The sequence below is a fragment of the Amphimedon queenslandica genome, unplaced genomic scaffold, assembly GCF_000090795.2.
Source record: "Amphimedon queenslandica unplaced genomic scaffold, v1.1 AMPQUscaffold_13448, whole genome shotgun sequence".
NCBI classification, from domain to species: Eukaryota; Metazoa; Porifera; class Demospongiae; order Haplosclerida; family Niphatidae; genus Amphimedon; species Amphimedon queenslandica.
Window position 1 is genome coordinate 7,114 of NW_003546316.1, and position 20,438 is coordinate 27,551.

Sequence of the window (20,438 nt, forward strand, 5' to 3'; positions counted from 1 at the left end):
GAGACTCAAAAAAATCACATTGCTGACCATCCCACATTATGTCATCAGGATAAAATTTATTACGCAGGATATTTGAGGTTGTTGCTCCTGATTCACAGTAGTAATCATCACCAACATATGAAAGTGTAGTAGCTGTTGTCCCAGTATTACAGGGACATGAATATGCTGATGTCTCATTTGAAGCAATTCCAACAGCATAAGTCCAGATATGTTGGCGTGGGTTGCTTCCATGAGTAATTGATAAACCATCAACATAAGCACCATCAATGTTTGGAGAGCCTCCATAAACACCATCAGTAGTTCCAAGCTGATATCCTCTGGCCTGTCCACAGACTTTAGTATAGTTCAATCCAATTGCTGAAAAGAATGTTGCACTGCATCCACCTCCTAAATTATGAGATTTATCACATAGTGTTTTGTTTCCATATGTGTAGTTGTAGAGACCTTGAGGACAGGTAGCACCAGGTTCTGTCATGTTAATGTATCCTATTCTCATCCAGCCACCATTACCATCACAGTTATTACCCTCCATATCACAGTACACACTAACAATACTCCCATTACTTTGACTGATGCTATAATAGCCTGATGCTGTATTGGGAATGTTCTCTAATACTTCACTGCAAGAATAAAATTTGATTAATCCCAATGAGTAACATAAAGCCTTTGGTAGACCAGCAGTTGGACAGAAAATGTATGTGTAAGAACTACTTTCATTCATTTTAAAAGCTTTTCCATTATTAGCAGATAAGCAGCAGTACTGGTGATAGAGGGAAGGAGTACGATAGCCAGTAGTACAGTGACCCATACCTGATGAGGCATTAGCTTCATACAATAGGACAATGAAGGAGAGAAGAAAGGTAAGACAGTAAGAACTAGACATTCTTGTCAAACTAAAGTCGACAGGACAAGTCATTGGTATGCTTGTGATGACCGTGAATCATGTAGCTAAGTAGCTTGGCATATAAAGCAAACTTTCCAACAACATACAAATAAATTTCTGGCACCAAATTGTAAACAACTACTTTTTCAAAGGCTTCCCCACATCTTTCGATCTAATTAATTTCTAAATTTTACAGTGATCAACAGTTTTTAAATTGGTACCACGTACCACGTGCCACTGACCATATTTACAATTGCATGTTAAATAGATACAATAAAACACTGCTATGAATGGTTATAACTACTGATGGCTATATATATACCTGATGATCCTTGAATGATGGATTGTATGAAGTGCCAGAATGAGGGATTTCAATATTAGAAATGTTTGAGTGACAACTGAACTACACCTGGTCTCTGTATTGTTAGACAAGAGAAAACTGAGAAAAGTAGTAGCATGATGGAGCTAGTTCAGTCAGTAGTTTTTTCAACAAGCTATTTTCACCATGTTTAAGGCCTACATTTAAATGTGAAGATACTTTAATTTTCTCTTTTTGTACAAAACCTGTAAGCTGCTTTGATGTGAAGTAAGCCTGACTGACTGCAAAGTTTTGACCTTTAAATTTATCTAAATTTATGCTGCCTACTCCATAAATTTTTCTTCAATTTACTTGGGCATGAACTGGATTTTACATTTTTTTAATTTTAAAAGTTAAAGGCGTGACTGAAGCTAATCCCCGCCCACAAAACATGGCTACTCGGATTTCATCCTTCTCTTTGTTCCTCTTCATTCTAGTCTCATACACGTCTGGTTTACTAAACCCCAGATCACTGAAAAATTTACCAAGAGGAAATAGTGAGAGCTCGTACGAGTATCAAACACTGTATTTTAAGCAACCTGTGAGTGAAAAAAACACTAAAAGAACAAACCTTCTAACCACACCTACTTTCATTTTAGATTGATCATTTTAACTTTGAGTCAAACGTCACGTTTTCTCAGCGTTATTTGCTCAATGATGCATTCTGGGACAAAGACAATGGTGGTCCGATATTCTTTTATTGTGGAAATGAAGGAGATATAACGTGGTTTGCTAATAACACGGTTAGTTGCCTGGCCACGCCCATTCTTAACGAACTATTGGATTGCATTGCTGAATGATTAATTGAATTATGATTATAATTACCAATTACAACACAATAGAAATGAATTTTAGTATCATTATTCATAGTTCTACAGTCAGCTGCTTTCCTCTTTATTCATGTATCAGCCCTCCCTATAGCTGAATCTCCTTACGTGAATTTGGAATATTGTGATTCAGATCAAAAATTTTTTGAGCACCATCTACAATTTTTATTGCATTTATAATTTAATTTTTTGCACCTTTTGGGCCTACATAAGAATGGAATTTTTCTTTAATTAATTGTCAATAGCTCATCAGTCACCAGTCCATAAGACTAGACTGTTACATGTACATGATGTATGCAATTTTCTTCAACTATCCTTTATTAGATAATACACATGTAGCAGTAATACATGTATATACAACCTACTCATACATGACTACATGTACATGTACTTGACTTGTACATGTAGTCATGTAGACATGTACTACTACATCCCAACTGAGTTTGACCCAAGAAAAACTGGAATAACTTTTTATAGGAATGTGGGATACTGTACATGTATGTATTATATTCAAGAGAAGATCATGAGCTTCTGATTGCATGTATCAACTTGTAAATAGGACACTCTATTCCAGCTTTTTTCACATGATTTTGGCATAGATTTTAACTTCATTTTAGTAGATTTTTAAAAGTTGTTCCAATACCCTGTACTATTTTAAAAAACGCAGTAGCATTACTAAATAGGATTCACCCCACTTCAAAATGGCTGCCACGACTTTTGCGGGATATTTTGCCAAAAATTGCTAGACAGAATTCTCCACTTTTAAGTTTTTTTCTTATGCATATACACATGTACTTATGTTGTATAGAAGTTTGAGTGAATTCAAATCAAAATTAGATTTTTTACGAATTTTTAAAGTTCCTCGAAAATCTGAGCAAAGTCCCTGTACTATAGTACATGGTCGGGGCCAAATTTCACCAAAAATGACTAAGAGAGAATTCTCCATTTTTATTACATTTTCTGATGCATATACATGTTTTTATGTTGTGTAGAAAGTTTGAGCTGGTTCTGATCGAAATTGAATTTTTAATGAATTTTTTAAGTCACTCAAAAATTTGAATAAAGTCCCTGTACTATAGTACATGGTCTCGAGCCAAATTTTTCCGAAATTGAAAAGAAGACATTTCCCCACTTATATATATTTTTTGATGCATATACATGTACTTATGTTGCTTAGAAAGTTTTAGCACATTCCAATCAAAATTGGATTTTTTATGATTTTTTTAAAAAGTTGCTACAAAAGTCATGCACTCTATTATAGTGCTGTTTAGCTCACTTAGCATGCTTTGTGGGAAACCCTGCTCTACTCTATAACATGTTATAATTACTATTGACTAAGTAAGTCTATACTCTTATTCTATTTCACTTAAGAGATAATTAGTGTGTATAATGATACTGTAATCTATTTATGATGCTAATTATAGTAACGATGATATTACATTATTTATGCTTCTCTGTCTTTGTCAAAATCATGTGCTACAAGGTTATACAAGGTTGCTACATCTTACAATGTGACATATGTTATTCTTTTAATATAATATGATTTTAATTTTTTCTCTCTCAGGGTTTTGTTTGGGACATAGCCCCTGAATTCAAGGCTCTCGTAGTGTTTGCCGAGCACCGGTACTACGGGAATACTCTACCATTTGGAGCAGAATCCTATGCCAACTTGAGTACCTTAGGCTACCTCACGTCAGAGCAGGCACTGGCCGACTTTGTTTTGCTGATAAATGATTTGAAGGGCAAGTATGGAGATGTTCCTGTGGTAGCATTTGGTGGATCATATGGAGGTACTTTGACCTATTTCTATATGCTTTACTATGCTCTCTTTTTTGTCCTATTTATGCATGTCTTTCCTCACTTCCTTTTCTTTAATTTTTGTGTCATTTACATTCTCCCTCTCTCTTTCACCTCCCCTCTCTCTCTCACTCTCTCTCTCTTTCTCTCTCACTCTGTCTCTCTCTCACTCTCTGTCTCTCTCTCTGTCTCTGTCTCTCTCTGTCTCTGCCTCTGTCTCTCTCTCACTCTCTCTCACTCTCTCTCTCTCTCTCTCTCTCTCTCTCTCTCTCCCCCTCTTTCTCTCCAGGAATGCTCTCAGCCTGGATAAGGATGAAGTATCCTAGTGTTGTGGTTGGGTAGGTGGATAGTCTACTAATGATTGGTTTCCTTTTATTGTAATGATTTAATAATAGTTTTGGCCTTTACTATCATACATGATACATATCCTTTTACATTTAATTATCCAAATATGACCAACAACAATCATAAAGCCTCTCTTAAGTGTATAATAATAATCCTCATGACATGTCTTTCTCTCTCACTCTCTTTTCTCTGCCCATCCTTCCCTTCTCTCTCTCCTTCTTTCTTTTATTCTTTTAGTTCAATAGCAGCTTCAGCTCCTATTTGGCAGTTTCCTGGTTTGTGTGACTGTGGGGTATGTAATACAGAGTCATTCCTTCTCTCTTTACATTTCCATCTTGTTCTCTCTCTCCACCTTCCTCTATCCTTCCCCCCCTCTCTCTCTCCATCATTCCCACCTCCTTCTCCCCAGAAAGCAAATGAGATTATATCCTCCACAATGAGCCAATACAGTACTAATTGCTACAACAATGTCCTCAGCTCTTGGGACATCATAAATAAAACTGGGACCACCTCAGGTGAGTCCCAGGTGCACACTTAATTTATTTGTGTCCTATTCTCTAATGGGAAGCCGTTTAGTATTGTTTTTATGTGGTTTAGGTGGTCTGTCTCTCCTCTCCACCACATTCTCTCTCTGCCAGCCACTTAAGGATTCATTGACACTTATGTCTTGGCTACAAGACGTTTGGTTTAACTTGGCCATGAGTGAGTAGCTTAATTAGAAGCATGTGTAGTAGTGGCAGTAGTAGTGGCATTGCTGAGTGTACATGTATGTGTGTCTCTGTGTGTCTTTATCAAACATTTTATCATTTATCCACCCACTTTTCACATGTATACCCTCCTTTATCTATTGTTCACTTTACTTACTGCTCACCCCTCCTCTCTCTCTCTCCCTCTCCTCTCTCTCTCTCTCTCTCTCTCCTACTTTTTCTCCTACTCTCCCTCCCTCTCTCTCTCTCTCTCTCTCTCTCTCCCTCTCTCTCCCTCTCTCTTTTTCTATATTTACTATATATCACTGTCACACTTCTCTCTCTCATTTTTCCAGTGAATTATCCTTATCCTGCTAACTTTATGGAACCATTGCCAGCTTGGCCACTCAATGTATGACACTAACTAGCACGCACACACACACACACACACACACTCACCTTTACAGTACATATGTAACATGTACATGTAAATTGGCATCCATGTAGCATAGTATTAACATCACACAGTTACATGTTCTTTTCATTGAATGAACAGGAATGAGAGACATGTTACACTAAACTTTGTACTGCCTTGAGCCTTAGATTTTGATCATTTTTATCATTAATAAATGAGCTACTGTATAAGTATGGAACTGATATCCAGTACTTGTGCATTGATATCTTCTTTTGATAGCTCTCTCATTCTTATCACTATCATGACATTATGCCATTGTTATATTTGATATTATTTGTGATATTAGGTAACCTGTCAAAAGCTGTCACAGACTTTCACAACTGAAGATGATGATATTAAAGTAAAAATCATAATAATAATGATATTAATTGGCAGTCTTCTTGCTATGTTATATCTAATGCACTTTTGTATGTCAACAAGGCTTGTGTGTATCTGTTGGGTTCGTAGCATATGGTTAATACAACTCCCCAGCTGTTCTGTTAGTTTTGTAGGCAGTACAATAATCTGGAATAGCGAGTTTGTTTTGTATTCTTGAGAGGAGTGCGATTTGTCAGTTGAGTGATTAGTAGTAGTCATTCCTCCATCTCACTTACTCTCTCATTATCTGTGTCTCTTTGTTTGTCTCTTTTATTTTCCTCTTTCTCTCTCTCTCTCTCTTTCTGCTAAACATACTTGTACATCCATGTATATACTTCTCTCTCTCTATCTCTGTTCATTTTAATACTCATGTTACTCCATTCTCTCTTTCTTTCTTTCTCTCTCTTCCTATCCCTTATCTTCAAAACATTCTTACTCTAATTTCTCACTTACTCTCTCACACACACACAGCTGTTACAAGCTTTATCCACAGCAATGCAGGTGTATTACAATTACTCAGGTCAGAGCAGCTGCCTGGATTTAAACAAGGAGAGTTCAACAGATCTGGGAGCAAAAGGATGGTCCTACCAGGTACATGTATATAAGAAAGAAATACATATGCATGAGCCACCATTTTATTATGAAGTCATTTTCCTTCTCCATTTCTCTGCTTTCATTCCTTCTTTCTTGATTTCTTTTTATGTCTAGTATTGTACTGAGATGGCTATGCCAATGTGTAGCAAAGGAGGAGACAATGATGCCTTCCCCAAGCAACAAGTAAGGAGAGAGAGAGAGAGAGAGATTTATAATATAATATCCTCCTGTATAAACTCATCACCGTATAATTTTTGGCTGCACTGTGTGAAACACAGGAAGTAATTGCTTTCTTTACACCTAACTCTCTCTCCCTCTCCCTCTCTCTCTCTCTCTCTCTTGTGTAGTGGACAGTTAATAATTACGTTAAGAATTGTCAAGATAGTTTTCCTGGCATTCAGCCACGCCCCTATTGGATAGAGAAGGTTTACAATGGAAAGAATATATCAGCTTTTTCAAATATTGTCTTCAGGTTTGACTGGTTTGTGTAGGGTGGGCCTCTGACAGTGTTTGTTTGTGTGTGTGTATTCTTTTGTCACTCTCACTTTGTTATGATAAATGTGGTGTACTATTGTAATGAGTATTGATAAAGATATTTTTAATTAGTGCCTATCTCTCTCTTCCATCCCTTGACCCACCCCTCCCTCCCTCCCTCCTCTTAGTAATGGTGATCTGGATCCATGGAGTGCTGGTGTTGTCTTGGACAATATCTCCGATTCTCTCATTGCAGTTATCATCAATGATGGCGCTCATCATTTAGATCTTAGAGAAGCGAATCCCATGGATACGGATTCTGTGAAAGCCGCTCGCAACATTCACAAAGACAACATCAATAAATGGATCGGCGGATATAAGAAAATGGCCGAAGCATATTAATAACTTTGTTCTTGCATTTGCCGCAGCATTTTGTATATATTATTTATATTGTATTATAAAATGATTACAATCCAGCTGTTACACTTCTAATTTGAAATAAGGCTATTAAGATGGAAGTGGTTTTTGTTATCTTAGCAACTATGCTGTATAATGAATCCACTTTAACCAAGTGTGTGGCATTGAATAGCATAGTACTACACTACTCATAATGGTAATTATAGTAGCCACTATGGTCTAGGTCTACCCCATTTGACAATGTCATTTCTTTAACAGGTTTTCTCTTCAAAAATGGTCTGATCAAAACAAAAATAATAAGAGAGCATAATAATAAGATTAATTTCTACCAGCTTTTGCTTAATAATAATAATAATTGTAATAACTCTCTATTCACTGCTAAATAATAATAACACAAGTTAAAGAGACTTAAATTTGAAACATAAAAGTACACACTCTCTCTTCCTTCCACCCCCTCCTCATTCTCACCACCACAAAGCAGGAGAAAAGAGAGAGGGGGAGGTCGAGAAAAGAGAGTGGAACTGTTTAAGTTAAGAGTTAATAGACAGACAGGTCATAACTACAACACGAGATACAGAGAGAAGACAGCTTAAGAAGACTTTTCTTGTTCGATAGCTGTAAGAGGGAGAGAAAAGGAACATGTGTAAACGGGTGCAAATGGTAACAGCTGTTACTCACTCTCTTTAGTTGGAAGAGGGTTCTTCTCCTGGGTTTCGGTTTTCTTCAGCTTAGACTTATCGAAGCTAGTTACTTCAGATACGTCAGGCTTGTCAGACATGATGAATAGCTACAGAAAACAAATGACAATATCAAAAGATGGAGATGAGTATCAGTGGAGTCCATCCAGGGTGGACACCACGAGGCAATTAGAAGTCTTAGGAGTTAGGAAAGAGTGGGGGTAGGGGAAGGCATTGCTGGGTTGCAAGGAGCCTCTCAGCCCTCTCTGGACTTACTTTCTCTTGAAAACGTTGACGATATAAGCTAAAGCAGGCAGAGACAGCAGATCCGAGGGCGACTGTGAAGCTGCAAGGGCTGCGGGTTGACTTTGGTGAACTTGGGAGGAAGTGGGCGGCTATGTACTCTATTCTGATTGGTCAGGTCCATAGCGACCCCTAGCAACCATATGACGTCACCGTCTATCTGGGTTGTGAATCTTGTCCCCCTGCACTTTGTCTATGAATAATAGATTGTGGCTGATGGAGATTTTATCGCATTACTGCAAACCGCAATCATTCCAGCAGTACTTGTGCCCCTTATGGAGGCATTTCTTTACTAAAACAATACATAGTGTCATTCTAACTGCCCTAATTAAATATTTCTAATGCAATAACAATATGATACTGTAAACAAAAATTAGAGAACATCAATGTACGGATTCTTGGAGAGAGAGACAGAGAGGGAGAGAGAAGACAAAGAAGGATACAAAAGAAATAAGGCAGAGAAACGAGAGCGACAAAGAAAAGGAGGATTAAAATAATTAAAAGGAGTGAATGGATTCATTATAGTCTCAGAGATATCAAGTTCATTTCTTCATTATTCATTTATTAAGGAAATCATATTCCCTTGTCACTCTTAGTGTTATTTCTAATATCTGCTCTTCGCTTAGCCATTTTGCTTTACCACTCTTGTGATCGACTGTATGAGGAAGATATAGACCTAAATGACTGGAAGAAGAGACGAGAAGAAGGAGGAAAAGAGAGACAATAGTTACTATACACATAGTCATGATGCACGTATGTAGCTAAAATAGCATTAACAAATTACCAATCCTGACTATCCACACAAACACAAACATAATCATGAGGATATGCATTGAGATTATGCTGTTATGATATTGAGAAATATAAAGTGGTAGATTAAGACCATGCTACAGTTCATAAGTCAACACTGAAACAAAAACAAGGATTCACATTATGCACACGCCTAACCTTTCAGTCTACACACCGACCTTCTCTCTCTCCTCTCTCTCTCTCTCTCTCTCTCTCTCCCCCCCCCTCTCTCTCTTGCTCTTACTGTATTGGAGTCTGGCAATCAATGTGCTTGCTTGTTACTACCAAATCCACATCCTTATACTGTACATTAGGAAGGTGTATTCTTAACTGCATGTAGTATAGAGAAAGAGAAAAAAGAGGAGGAGAGGAAAGATAGAGAGTGAAACAGAAGGAAAGAAAGACTTGTGATTACATATACAACTTTCAATTTGTCATTAGAAATAAAAGGCGTTGCTTGTGTTATTTTAAACTTACAAACAAGTCTTCGCAAGCTGAAGTGAGTGGTGTCTTGTTTGTCATGCCAAGGAATATGTCTTCCGTAGTTACTGCCTGCTTGAACATCATTTCATATCTTGAGAGTAAAGTGGACAAAGAAAATAAAAAGTAATAAAAATGATTATTATCGAGAAAATCTCCTAAGTAATTGTACTAGATTAGACGCTTATATGCGGCGCATTTGAATGTAGAATTTAGCTATCCATTCCTTAAATGTATAAACATACATGTAGGCTTTTGCAACAAAAATAAATTCCACTCATTCATAAATTTGTCCCAAGTTGTTTGCCCCAAGCATTCCCCAGATGGGAGCCAGACAGAATGAATCAGGTTCTTGGCACATTAGCACTCCACTATTGAGCTAAATGGCCTCGGTTTTTAACACCTCCATTGATAGCCAATAAATACCTCACATAACTATGAGGTACTCACTCTGGTTCTGCTCTGTCATCATCAAAGGCGATTTCAGTTGCTTCCTGGACTTCCTCTTGGTCCCATATACCCTTGTCACTCCTCTCCTTCTCTCTAGTGGTTGATGAAGCTGGGGGGCCAATTGAGCCAGGGTGGGCATATGGAGAAGGAGTCACCTTTTCTGGCTGAAATAATAATATCAAGGCTTGCTTTAGGCTGTATGGACCTCACCTGATCTTCATCCTGGCCCTCTTTTTCTGGAGGGTGCAGTAAATCATTGAGCAAGGCCAATGAATTGGCTTCCCCTGCCATTGGTGTTAGAGTAGCCATGACAACAAATAGGCGGTGTTGAGCCACGCCCACAAACAAAATGGCGTTTGTTTGACACGTGGTTTGTGAAAGAGAAGATGGCTGACAAGTTGACAAGGATTGCCATTGTCAACAGCGACCGTTGCAAACCAAAGAAATGCAAGCAAGAGTGCAGGAGGTCCTGCCCTGTTAACAAAATGGGTAAGGAAGAAATGAAGGCTATTATTTATCCTTCAAAAAATAAAATCAATAAATTAAAACACAATAATTTTTCTCTCCCTCTTTTTTCCTTATAAGGTAAATTGTGTATAGAGGCTACTCCAGCTGATAAGTTGGCTAAGATATCGGAGGAACTCTGCATTGGTTGTGGTATATGCGTAAAGGTGAAAAGAAAATTTTAATTATTAATTAATGTGTGTTTAATCTGGGGATAGGAAGTTGTGGTGCCGATACAGTTATGCATACAGAAATATTGGCTAGTTATTTCTCTTTGAAATTATATGCTTTATTACGTTGATTTATACTTTATTGATGTATATACATGTATTACATGGATTACGTCTAATTTATTAGATTTAGATTTTAAATTACGTCTTTTCCTTTCTTTCTCTTTCTCTCACTCACAGAAATGTCCATTTAGTGCAATAGTCATTATTAATCTACCGAGTAATCTCGAGAAGGACACGACTCATCGTTATTCTGCCAACTCGTTTAAGCTCCACCGTCTCCCCGTCCCTCGTCAGGGGGTAGTCCTCGGTCTAGTGGGTACTAACGGTATCGGGAAGTCGACGGCACTCAAGATACTCTCCGGGAAACTCCAACCTAACCTTGGACAGTTCTCAGTTAGTTTGGGGGGTGGAATATATACGCAATGTGCCTTAGAGTGACTTTTCTGTTGATTACTGTAATTGTTGTAATTAGTGAATATTGTTAAAGATTATATTCCGTGACTAATTAATTGTCCACATTAATCCTAGCATTTTATTTTGGTAACAATGACCAACTGTAGCATAGTACTAGGCTATGTAACTTAAAAGTCAATCTACAGCCATTACTTTAGAGTAGAGAAGGAAAGATGCATGTAAAAGAGAGAGAGGGTTAAGAAAGATGAGCATAATTATTGTTTTAAAGAGAGGTAGAAGGGGAGAAAGATTGATGATATATCATACATGTACATGTACATACTTTCTTTTGTTGTATTTATACAGAATCCTCCCAGTTGGCAGGAGATACTCACTCACTTTCGTGGCTCGGAGCTACAAAACTACTTCACTAAAATAGTAGAGTATGATTTAAAGGTAAATGATAACGATCTATTGATTATACATTGCGATTTGGGAAAGTTATTTATTATTTATTTTTGTTATCTGCTGTGTGTACATGTACACCATGTGCTTGTACATATATGAACATTGTAATACATTTTAAAATCACAGTGTCTTCCTATTGTGGTTTCTCTTTCCCCCAATCTCTCTCTCTCTCTCTCTCTCTCTCTCTCTCTCTCTCTCTCTCTCTCTCTCTCTCTCTCTCTCTCTCTCTCTCTCTCTCTCTCTCTTTCTCACTCTCACTCTCTCCTTCATTAGGCTTGTATTAAGCCTCAATATGTTGATCAGATACCTAAAGCTGTCAAAGGGACTGTTAACGGAATGCTGGATAAGAAGAATGAGATGGGGGTGCTAGAGTCAGTGTGCGAGCAATTTGGTAAGCAAAGAAACTGAATCAACAAGAAACCTGCTAACAATAACAGCAGCATAATAATAATAATAATAATAATAATAATAATAATTTGTTTTTACTTGGTTCTGATATAGTATAATATGTAAATCTTTCTTTTTGTTCCTTCTCTGTTTTTTCTCTTTACAGATCTTGCTGCTGTGAGAGATCGTAATATTGAGGATCTCAGCGGAGGAGAGCTCCAACGTTTTGCCTGTGCTGTAGTCTGTATACAGAGAGCTGACATGTAGGGGGGGGGAGAGAGAGAGAGAGAGAGAGAGAGAGAGAGAGAGAGAGAGAGAGAGAGAGAGAAGTAATAAACATTCTATATTAATCATAATCATAAATAATTAATAAAGGGAGGAGACAGGCACTGCCTAGTGTGTGGGGAGCCAATCTTTAATTAATCTTGTTAACAAAATTAATTTGAGGGCTGATATGGTAGTGGTACTCCATTGAACCATATTATAATGTCCTGTAAATACTCCTACCCTTTCTCTATACTACAGCCACCTGGATCCACCACATTTGAATAACATACTTGTGTGGTAATGCATGGAATGACCTAATTTGGTGGTTAGTGTGTAGCAGCTGCTACTCTCAGTACATTTACTGTGTCCTGTATTAACCTATTTTAGTAAACTTGTGGTTATGCTCTCCTCCTATTCAATACACAGCTGCATCAGTTCTTGTATGGATAATAAATGCCAATCATTTTATAAAATATCTGATTCATGATTGTGTGGGCAAAAGGCTAGCTATTGTGTTTGACTATTTGTAATTACATTTGCTATCTTATTCAGTGGTGTATGTTGAATTGTGTGTGTGTGTGTCATCAAAGATAGTTGTTTGTGTACAGTACAATTATATAGTATGATTTGTATGTTGGTATGTACAAATTAGTTTATTATTATTATTATTATTTTTATAGTTATATGTTTGATGAGCCATCAAGTTATCTTGACGTAAAACAAAGATTAAAGGCAGCTTCAGCCATTAGACAATTACTGAATGAAGACAGGTTAGGAATAGAGTGTAACTGACTCCATTTATCCTCTCCTCTCCCTCTCAAGGTATGTGATAGTAGTAGAACATGATTTGAGTGTCTTGGACTATCTCTCTGATTTTATTTGTTGTCTTTACGGAGTCCCTGGAGTCTATGGAGTAGTGACACTGCCTTCTGGTGTTAGAGAAGGTAAGGATATCATGAAATATAACTTATGTATATGTAGCTGGTTATTTTAAATGGCCTTGAAATTAGGATAATTGGTACACAGAGCTACAAAATTTTATATGGTTGACCTCTTAATTTTGACTGATTCGCAAAATATGCATGTATCCCTGAAAATTTATAATCTGTTGTGCTGTATATTTTCTTTCTCCTCTCTCTCTCCTCTCTCTCTCCCTTCCATGTATATTATTCACTGTTTCCCTGTCTCTTCCTAAGTATCACTTGGTGTATTACTTTGTCACTTTCTTTTCACTTTTTCTTTCCTCTTCTCTTCCTACTATCACTCCACTATCCTCCTACTCTCACTTTCTTTTGTTCTTAAGGTATCAACATATTTCTTGACGGTTTCATTCCGTCTGAGAACCTTCGATTCAGAGAAACTAGTTTAGTATTTAAAGTCTCGGAGACAGCTGACACTGTAAGTGTATGACAGAGACAGCACGTGTGTATTGTATATACTGAAAATGTTCAGTTATAAATTATTATATTCAAAGCTGCAAAGTTACTCAAAAATTGGGTCAAAGTCTCTGTGCTATATACAGGGACTTTGGCCAAATTTTGCCAAAAATGAAAAGGAGAGAATTCTTAGTTTTTATAATTTTTTCTGATGCATATACATGTTCTTATGTCGTGTAGCAAGTTTGAGCCGATTCTGATCAAGTTTGGATTTTTTACGAATTTTTTAAGTTACTCAAAAATGGGAGCAAAGTCTCTGTACTATAGTACAGCGACTTAGGCCAAATTTCACCAAAAATGAAAAGGAGAGAAATCTTAATTTTTATAATTTTTTCCGATAGATATACATGTTTTTAAGTTGTGTAGAAACTTTGAGCTGATTACAATCAAGATTGGATTTTTTATGAGATTTTAATTTTGCGAAAAAATTAATAAAACAGTAATAGGATAGAAATACATGTACATACTATATGTTTGTCACTAGTAATAGTGCACATGTAATTACACTAGTACTTTTAATATATTTGACCTCATGTCTATCTGTAGGAAGAGATTAAAAGAATGAGACGTTATTCCTATCCAAAGATGTCCAAGAAGTTGGGCTCGTTTGAGCTTGATGTCCAATCAGGAGAATTCACAGACAGCGAGATCATCGTAATGCTGGGAGAGAATGGGACTGGGAAGACGACTTTTATTAGATTAATGGCGGGACATCTAGCACCTGACACTGATGGTAATATCTCCATTGTATTATACATAGATTATCAATTAATGCTAATTGTGCTTTTAATCAATTCCAATCGTTGGATTTTATTAATTGTATTTTTGCTAATTATTTTTTTAAATATTAAGACCGAAGCCATATCAAGGAAGACTTCAAAGTGCAAATTATGCTAAATGGAATTTTAAAATTCCTTACAAGAATAGTATTTTTAAAAACACGTGTCTCCTTTCTCATACTGTACAACCTCTCTCTCTCTCTCTCTCCTTCTCTTTTCCTATAGAAACTGTTCCTCAACTAAACATTTCTTACAAGCCTCAAAAGATAAGTCCGAAGTTCCCGGGGACCGTTCGCCAGCTCCTTCACAATAAGATCAGGGACTCGTACATCCATCCCCAGTTCATTACCGACGTGATGAAACCGCTTCAGATTGAGAACATCATGGACCAAGAAGTACTCAATCTCTCGGGAGGAGAGCTACAGAGAGTAGCCATTACTCTAAGCTTAGGACAAGTGAGTATAACTTAAGCATTGACGATTGACATTTGTACTATAATTTAAATTTTATATTATTGACCTTTAGTCTGTACTATAGTCTAAATACATGTTTGTATAATTGTATATTTGACCTTTAGCCTCTACTCTGTGTTTATCTTTGTGTGTCCTAGTAAACTAATTTAAGTGCATGTACATCTGTTAATGTACATGTACATTGTACTATTTTCCTTGAAATTGTGTACTGAACATGCCCCCCCTCTCTCTTTGTCTCTCTCCCTCCATTAGCCGGCTGATGTGTATCTTATTGATGAACCCTCGGCTTATTTAGACTCTGAGCAGCGTATCATTGCTGCTAAAGTTATCAAGAGGTACAGTACTTAAGTATTTTCTCATACATTTCATTTCTACATGTATAGGCGTTTATTTTGTTGATACAGATATACAATGTAGTTTTACACTGTATTTCTCTTTTCATTCTTGTTTCTGTTTCTTGTCTTGTCTTCTGTCTCTCAGGTTTATTCTTCACGCCAAAAAGACAGCTTTTGTCGTAGAGCATGATTTCATAATGGCGACATACCTAGCCGACAGGGTCATTGTTTTTGAGGGAACTCCGTCCATTAAAACTCAAGCAAACTCGCCCACGTCGCTCCTTCTTGGGATGAACCAGTTCCTTCAGGCACTGGAGATCACCTTTAGGAGAGACAGTGAGAATTATCGCCCACGAATCAACAAAAAGAATTCAGTCAAAGTAAGTTGAGAGAGAGAGAGATGTGTTTAATTTAATAAGTTGGTGTATACATGTATGAAGAAAGATTAATATTTGTAATAAGCACTTTTAAGTCCACTTTTAATAATAACAAGAGTGCATTGCTCTTGATAATAATAGTGTACTAATTTTTGCTAATTTAGTAAGGAGGAAAAGGTTGGATTTTCTCTTTTTTGTTGTATAGGATGTAGAGCAGAAGTCATCAGGGAAATATTTCTTTCTAGAAACTTAATGAGAGAGAGAGTATCAGCTCATTCTATTATTATTATTATTATTATTATTATTATTATTAATTTATCTTGTCTTAATTATTTTTATTGCCACCTCTGGTGGCACCAACAAATGTAAAAAGATGAAATTTACTTTCTTTCAGATACATTTTTCCCATTTCGATGATACAAATCAGAAAAATATTATTATTATTATAGATTCAAATTTGAATGAAAGTGATATAAAAATTTATTGGGTTGCCATCTAAAATTACAGAAACTCATCTTGTTCCTTCTAGTGCCGAGACCCTTTGTTTTATCTTAGCCTGAAATGTGTTATACTCGTTTACTAAACTGTTCAATCGTCCTTTTAGTTGTCGCATTTTTTGTTCCATTTCTTTCAATTTCACGTTTGTCTCCTCTGTAACGGCTTGAGCCTCGCCTTCCTCTCCTTCATCAATAGTCTATGGTACAAAGAAAACATGCTTAATTTTAAATTTTTATCCAACATGCACTAGGTATTTCATTGCTAATAGCAGATGTGGTATATATCACTTTGATTAACTTGTTGCAAAAATAGACAGATTTCACGTTTTAAACATTGTCTTTTATTATGTACTCTAAGCTCGTAACCTAAGGTCTTTAAACTATTTCATTACCTCTTCCTCCTCCTCCTCCTCCTCTTCTGATGGTTCTTCAGTTGATCCATAGCGTTGAAGAGTCTCCTCTGCTTTTCTTTCCAGTATTGATCTGGCGTCGGGATATTCCTCCAAAACCTCTAATAGATCAGCCTAAGGAATGAATGGAATAATGATATAATACCGGTAGTAGTGTATAGTTACTGTTACTGTACAATTTTTAGTTTCAAGGTTGAGTTTATGTCCCCTTTGGTTCACTTTTACAAATGATCATAACTTGAAAAATTGAAGCCAGAATCAGCTCAAACTTTCTACACAGCATTAGGACATCAATATATATCAAAAAATGTAATAAAAATTTGGGGTGATTTTGGAGCCATTTTTCGGAAAAAACCATGGGCTATAGTACAGGGTATTTTTCAGATTTTGGCTCTTTTAAAAAATGGCCATAACTTGAAAAATTGAAGTCGGAATTAGCTCAAACTTTCTACATAGCATAAGGACATCAATATGTATCAAAAAATGTAATAAAAATTTGGGGTGATTTTGAACCCATTTTTTGAAAAAAAACCATGGACTTTGCTTTTTTTTTTAATTTAGCAAGCTACTGCTCTTAGACACCATCAAGTGACATATTGCAGAGATTATGTGAGTGACATTCAAGATGTGTTATCATTACTCATGCAATAAAAGTAATAGTTTACTAATGTGTGAGTCAATAAACACGTAATGAACTTATGCTACCGTTTCATTACAAAGTTAATCAAAACGAAACACACACAGTGCGTTTGTTTATTGCTGCTAGACCACAAATATGTAACTACTCAAAAGCAACTTTATAGACAAAATATTGCTTGAGTTTAGACTAAGCTGATGTCCTAATATCTGTGGCACATTTTAAATTATATGTTTAGTACTTCAAAATCCTTAAAATCAGGACATACATGTATTTATAAATTGACTTTATAGCCTTCATACATGATGCAACTTGTTGCTAGCAACCAAGCAACCGCTGCCAAATAGAACATCTTCTATTCTTGGCAAAACATTGCTTACAAGATCAAAGTTTGTGCATGAAAGCCTTTAAGATACACATTTAATATTACACTACAATTTCTTACTTTAGATAAACGGAATAAGTCAGAGTATCCTAATGATCTAACATTTGCAGTCCTCCTATTGCCAGCTTTCTTCTTTATATTGAGTATGCTTATCTCACCAAAGTAAGAGCCATCAGACAGCGTAGCTACTGTTTCGTTATCGTCTCCTAGCACTTCAAGTTTTCCTTTCTTAATGATGTACATCTCTTTACCAACGTCACCTTTTCGACACACAAAGTCACCAGGCGAGTATACCTAAATGTATATTGCATTCCAGTCTTAATACTAATTTTGCTACATGTACACAATGAATAACTAGCAAAAATGTTTTCTTGTATTCATTGTTGCATTTTCAATTATTCATTGAGCAATAAAAGTAAAGGAATGTGCTAACTAGTTTTTGTATATTCAAATATAATAGTAGGCTAGTAGCATTGATACTTTTACCATGTCACTCTCTCTCTCCCTCCCTCTCTCTTTCTCCCTTTCCTTACTTGTGGCGTTAGTTTTAATACCAGTTCTTCAAGGAAGCTTGCCTCGCATTGCTCGAATATCTTAACTCTTTGTAAAGTCTCAAAATGAACGTGTATAGCAATCTCAGCATGCAGTTTATCAGGCAGTGACTCTAATATTGAAGCCTCGTCCATCGACTGGTTATTAGTCCATAAATAATTAAACCATTTTATGACTCGCCTCTGAAGCGCCTTATCAACATTACGATATCTCATGTACTGCTTGATATTGTCCAGTCTATGCTGAAACTGAGTCTTTCGTATGTTCATGTTGCTGATAATTCCACCAATCAGTCCAATGATGGTTGCAAATATGAGGACGCCAGCTAGAAAATCGAAGATGACAAAAAGGTACTCTACTTCAATGACCGGTCCAGGGAGCTCTCCTATTGTGGTCAGTGTAAGTGTCGACCAGTAGAGAGAGAAGAGATACTGACGGGAGAGACTGTCATAGCCTTCTAGTGTAGTATTGGGGTAGACCTGTTATATAAAGAAGAGGAGGTGACGTACTTTCAAATTTTTTCATTTTATCATAATAGCTAAATTTTGTCTATAACTAGATTCATAAAGGCTTTCCTTACATCCTCTCTCTCTCTCTCTGTCACTCATTATCTCATATACACTTCACTCTTTCTATCTTCTTTCTCTTACCCACTCATCACTTCCAAATCCAATCCCTTTGGATATGAGGAAATAAAAGCAGGCGTTCCAATGTATGAACAGTGACAGGTACATCAGTAGGTTTATAATGCGTAAGACATTGGGGTAGTTGGTTCTACTCTCCTCTTGATGGAAGAACTGAAAGACACGATGGAATCTTAAGATACGATTGAGTCTCACTATCAGGTAGCCTGGGCCAACAGCTGGAATAAGATAAAGGAAATCAAAAGGTATCAGAGATGCGACATCAAGTTTAAAGGCACGGGATTTTATGTAGTGCATTAGCATTTGAGGAGTTTTTTTGACTAATAATCCTTTATCAATGTAACCTGTGAGAAAGATGAAAGAGGAGTCATGAACAAAAGAAAAGGATGCCACATGAATATAAGGATGGAACAATGAATATTTAGATCATTATTCACATATCACAATGAAAATCATTTAGAGGAAAGTAAAAATAAACTATTTGAGTGATAATGTCCACAGTTCATAAAATATTGGTACATTTTAGCATTGAAATGGATCTAATTATGATCAAAAATGATGTTAAAAATTCCCTTTCTTACTTGTTCTAGATTGTATAATCATATCAATGACGTAGAGTGTATCTGCAGTATAGTCCAGTAGTAACCATATCCCTAATTTCCATCCCTCGTCCTGCAGTTGTGTGAAGGTTTGTCTTACAATGAGTACAAATGCATTATACAGTACAGTGAGAGTTACAACCAGTAGCCAACAATGCAACGGAGTGTTCATTGGATTGAAGCGAAACAATCGCCAGAGACGCTTCAGCCTTGCCTTTTTATCCCTCAACCATTCTCTCCGTCGCTCTCTTCTTTCTTCTGTTTCATGAGCAAGAATCAAAGAGGCTGGAGGTGGAGTAGAACAAGAGGACCTCACGTCCATGGGCATGCTGTGGTTGAACTTGAGGGACTGCATAAGCTCGTTGCGACCTTGCACACTTTCATCATGTCTTTGGGCTAAGCGACGTACGAATGTGGCAGTTCTAGCTATCTTTGCAATGGTGGCCTCCCTCCTATTTGTCGAATAGCCAGAGCCTTGTCTAGATGAGTGAGGAGTCCCTACCTGGCCAGAGAGACTACCTTCATCTAGGTCTTCCGCATCTGCCTGACTGCCGATTCGTTGAAAATGCACTGCTTGTGCATGATATTGTACGTCGAGAGAAGCTCGAGGACTAGGAGAGAGATATACCGTCTCTTCGTCTTCCCCTTCTTCTAGGATTACTATTTTAGGAGCTACTTTGGCCATAAAGAATAGAGAAAATTAGACAGAATGTTGAAATGTAAGTGTGAGATAATATAATAAGCCACACCCCCAAAATAGAAAGGGAGGAGTTTAACTTAACACGTACGCGTGCGCTTGCGATCGTAGATAGCGCGCGCCTGTTGCTAAGCTACAGTTGCCAAGTTACAGTTGCTAGGTTACTGTTGCTAAGATACAGTTGCTAAGTTACAGTTGCTAGGTTACTGTTGCTATGATACAGTTGCTAAGTTACAGTTGCTAGGTTACTGTTGCTATGATACAGTTGCTAAGTTACAGTTGCTAGGTTACTGTTGCTATGATACAGTTGCTAAGTTACAGTTGCTAGGTTACTGTTGCTATGATACAGTTGCTAAGTTACAGTTGCTAGGTTACTGTTGCTATGATACAGTTGCTAAGTTACAGTTGCTAGGTTACTGTTGCTATGATACAGTTGCTAAGTTACAGATTAAT

General features: G+C 36.8%; 4 protein-coding genes across 4 annotated transcripts; 2 read left to right on the forward strand and 2 right to left on the reverse strand.

Annotated features, from left to right (window-relative positions):
* The first annotated feature begins 1,620 nt into the window (after positions 1-1,620).
* On the forward strand, positions 1,621-7,295 carry LOC100633804 (lysosomal Pro-X carboxypeptidase-like). The gene is made up of 13 exons (XM_019995260.1): positions 1,621-1,782; positions 1,841-1,984; positions 3,633-3,858; positions 4,155-4,203; positions 4,448-4,502; positions 4,620-4,725; positions 4,808-4,912; positions 5,253-5,308; positions 5,658-5,711; positions 6,200-6,319; positions 6,437-6,505; positions 6,670-6,794; positions 6,985-7,295. The coding sequence occupies exons 1-13, from the start codon at positions 1,633-1,635 to the stop codon at positions 7,196-7,198; spliced, it is 1,473 nt and encodes a 490-aa protein (XP_019850819.1). The 5' UTR covers positions 1,621-1,632; the 3' UTR covers positions 7,199-7,295.
* A 1,203-nt stretch (positions 7,296-8,498) lies between these two features.
* Positions 8,499-10,244, reverse strand: LOC100633296 (protein PIH1D3-like). The gene is made up of 5 exons (XM_003385794.3): positions 10,123-10,244; positions 9,913-10,076; positions 9,460-9,556; positions 9,227-9,312; positions 8,499-8,877 (listed from the first exon to the last, which is right to left on the reverse strand). The coding sequence occupies exons 1-5, from the start codon at positions 10,219-10,221 to the stop codon at positions 8,751-8,753; spliced, it is 573 nt and encodes a 190-aa protein (XP_003385842.1). The 5' UTR covers positions 10,222-10,244; the 3' UTR covers positions 8,499-8,750.
* A 32-nt stretch (positions 10,245-10,276) lies between these two features.
* On the forward strand, positions 10,277-15,987 carry LOC100633931 (ATP-binding cassette sub-family E member 1-like). Its single transcript, XM_003385799.3, has 14 exons — positions 10,277-10,401; positions 10,498-10,583; positions 10,827-11,042; positions 11,409-11,498; positions 11,784-11,901; positions 12,064-12,160; positions 12,845-12,934; positions 12,987-13,108; positions 13,468-13,562; positions 14,147-14,333; positions 14,605-14,834; positions 15,105-15,187; positions 15,333-15,567; positions 15,770-15,987. The coding sequence occupies exons 1-14, from the start codon at positions 10,299-10,301 to the stop codon at positions 15,815-15,817; spliced, it is 1,800 nt and encodes a 599-aa protein (XP_003385847.1). The 5' UTR covers positions 10,277-10,298; the 3' UTR covers positions 15,818-15,987.
* Positions 15,925-20,046, reverse strand: LOC100639778 (cyclic nucleotide-gated cation channel alpha-3-like). The gene is made up of 6 exons (XM_003385760.3): positions 19,271-20,046; positions 18,696-19,033; positions 18,027-18,524; positions 17,554-17,787; positions 16,454-16,585; positions 15,925-16,258 (listed from the first exon to the last, which is right to left on the reverse strand). Exons 1-6 carry the CDS (start codon positions 19,971-19,973, stop codon positions 16,076-16,078), a joined length of 2,088 nt encoding a protein of 695 aa, XP_003385808.1. The 5' UTR covers positions 19,974-20,046; the 3' UTR covers positions 15,925-16,075.
* Between the last annotated feature and the right edge of the window lie 392 nt (positions 20,047-20,438).

Coding starts and splice junctions, on each gene's coding strand:
- LOC100633804 (XM_019995260.1), top strand. CDS start 1,633: ATGGCTACTCGGATTTCATCCTTCTCTTTGTTCCTCTTCATTCTAGTC. Junction 3,859..4,154: donor ATTTGGTGGATCATATGGAG/GTACTTTGACCT, acceptor CTTTCTCTCCAG/GAATGCTCTCAGCCTGGATA. Junction 4,503..4,619: donor CTGGTTTGTGTGACTGTGGG/GTATGTAATACA, acceptor CCTTCTCCCCAG/AAAGCAAATGAGATTATATC.
- LOC100633931 (XM_003385799.3), top strand. CDS start 10,299: ATGGCTGACAAGTTGACAAGGATTGCCATTGTCAACAGCGACCGTTGC. Junction 12,935..12,986: donor CAATTACTGAATGAAGACAG/GTTAGGAATAGA, acceptor CTCCCTCTCAAG/GTATGTGATAGTAGTAGAAC. Junction 14,334..14,604: donor TCTAGCACCTGACACTGATG/GTAATATCTCCA, acceptor CTTTTCCTATAG/AAACTGTTCCTCAACTAAAC.
- LOC100633296 (XM_003385794.3), bottom strand. CDS start 10,221: ATGGCTACTCTAACACCAATGGCAGGGGAAGCCAATTCATTGGCCTTG. Junction 9,313..9,459: donor CAGCTTGCGAAGACTTGTTT/GTAAGTTTAAAA, acceptor TACTACATGCAG/TTAAGAATACACCTTCCTAA. Junction 8,878..9,226: donor GATTGCCAGACTCCAATACA/GTAAGAGCAAGA, acceptor CTCTTCTTCCAG/TCATTTAGGTCTATATCTTC.
- LOC100639778 (XM_003385760.3), bottom strand. CDS start 19,973: ATGGCCAAAGTAGCTCCTAAAATAGTAATCCTAGAAGAAGGGGAAGAC. Junction 19,034..19,270: donor GATTATACAATCTAGAACAA/GTAAGAAAGGGA, acceptor TCTTTCTCACAG/GTTACATTGATAAAGGATTA. Junction 16,586..17,553: donor ACTTATTCCGTTTATCTAAA/GTAAGAAATTGT, acceptor TTCATTCCTTAG/GCTGATCTATTAGAGGTTTT.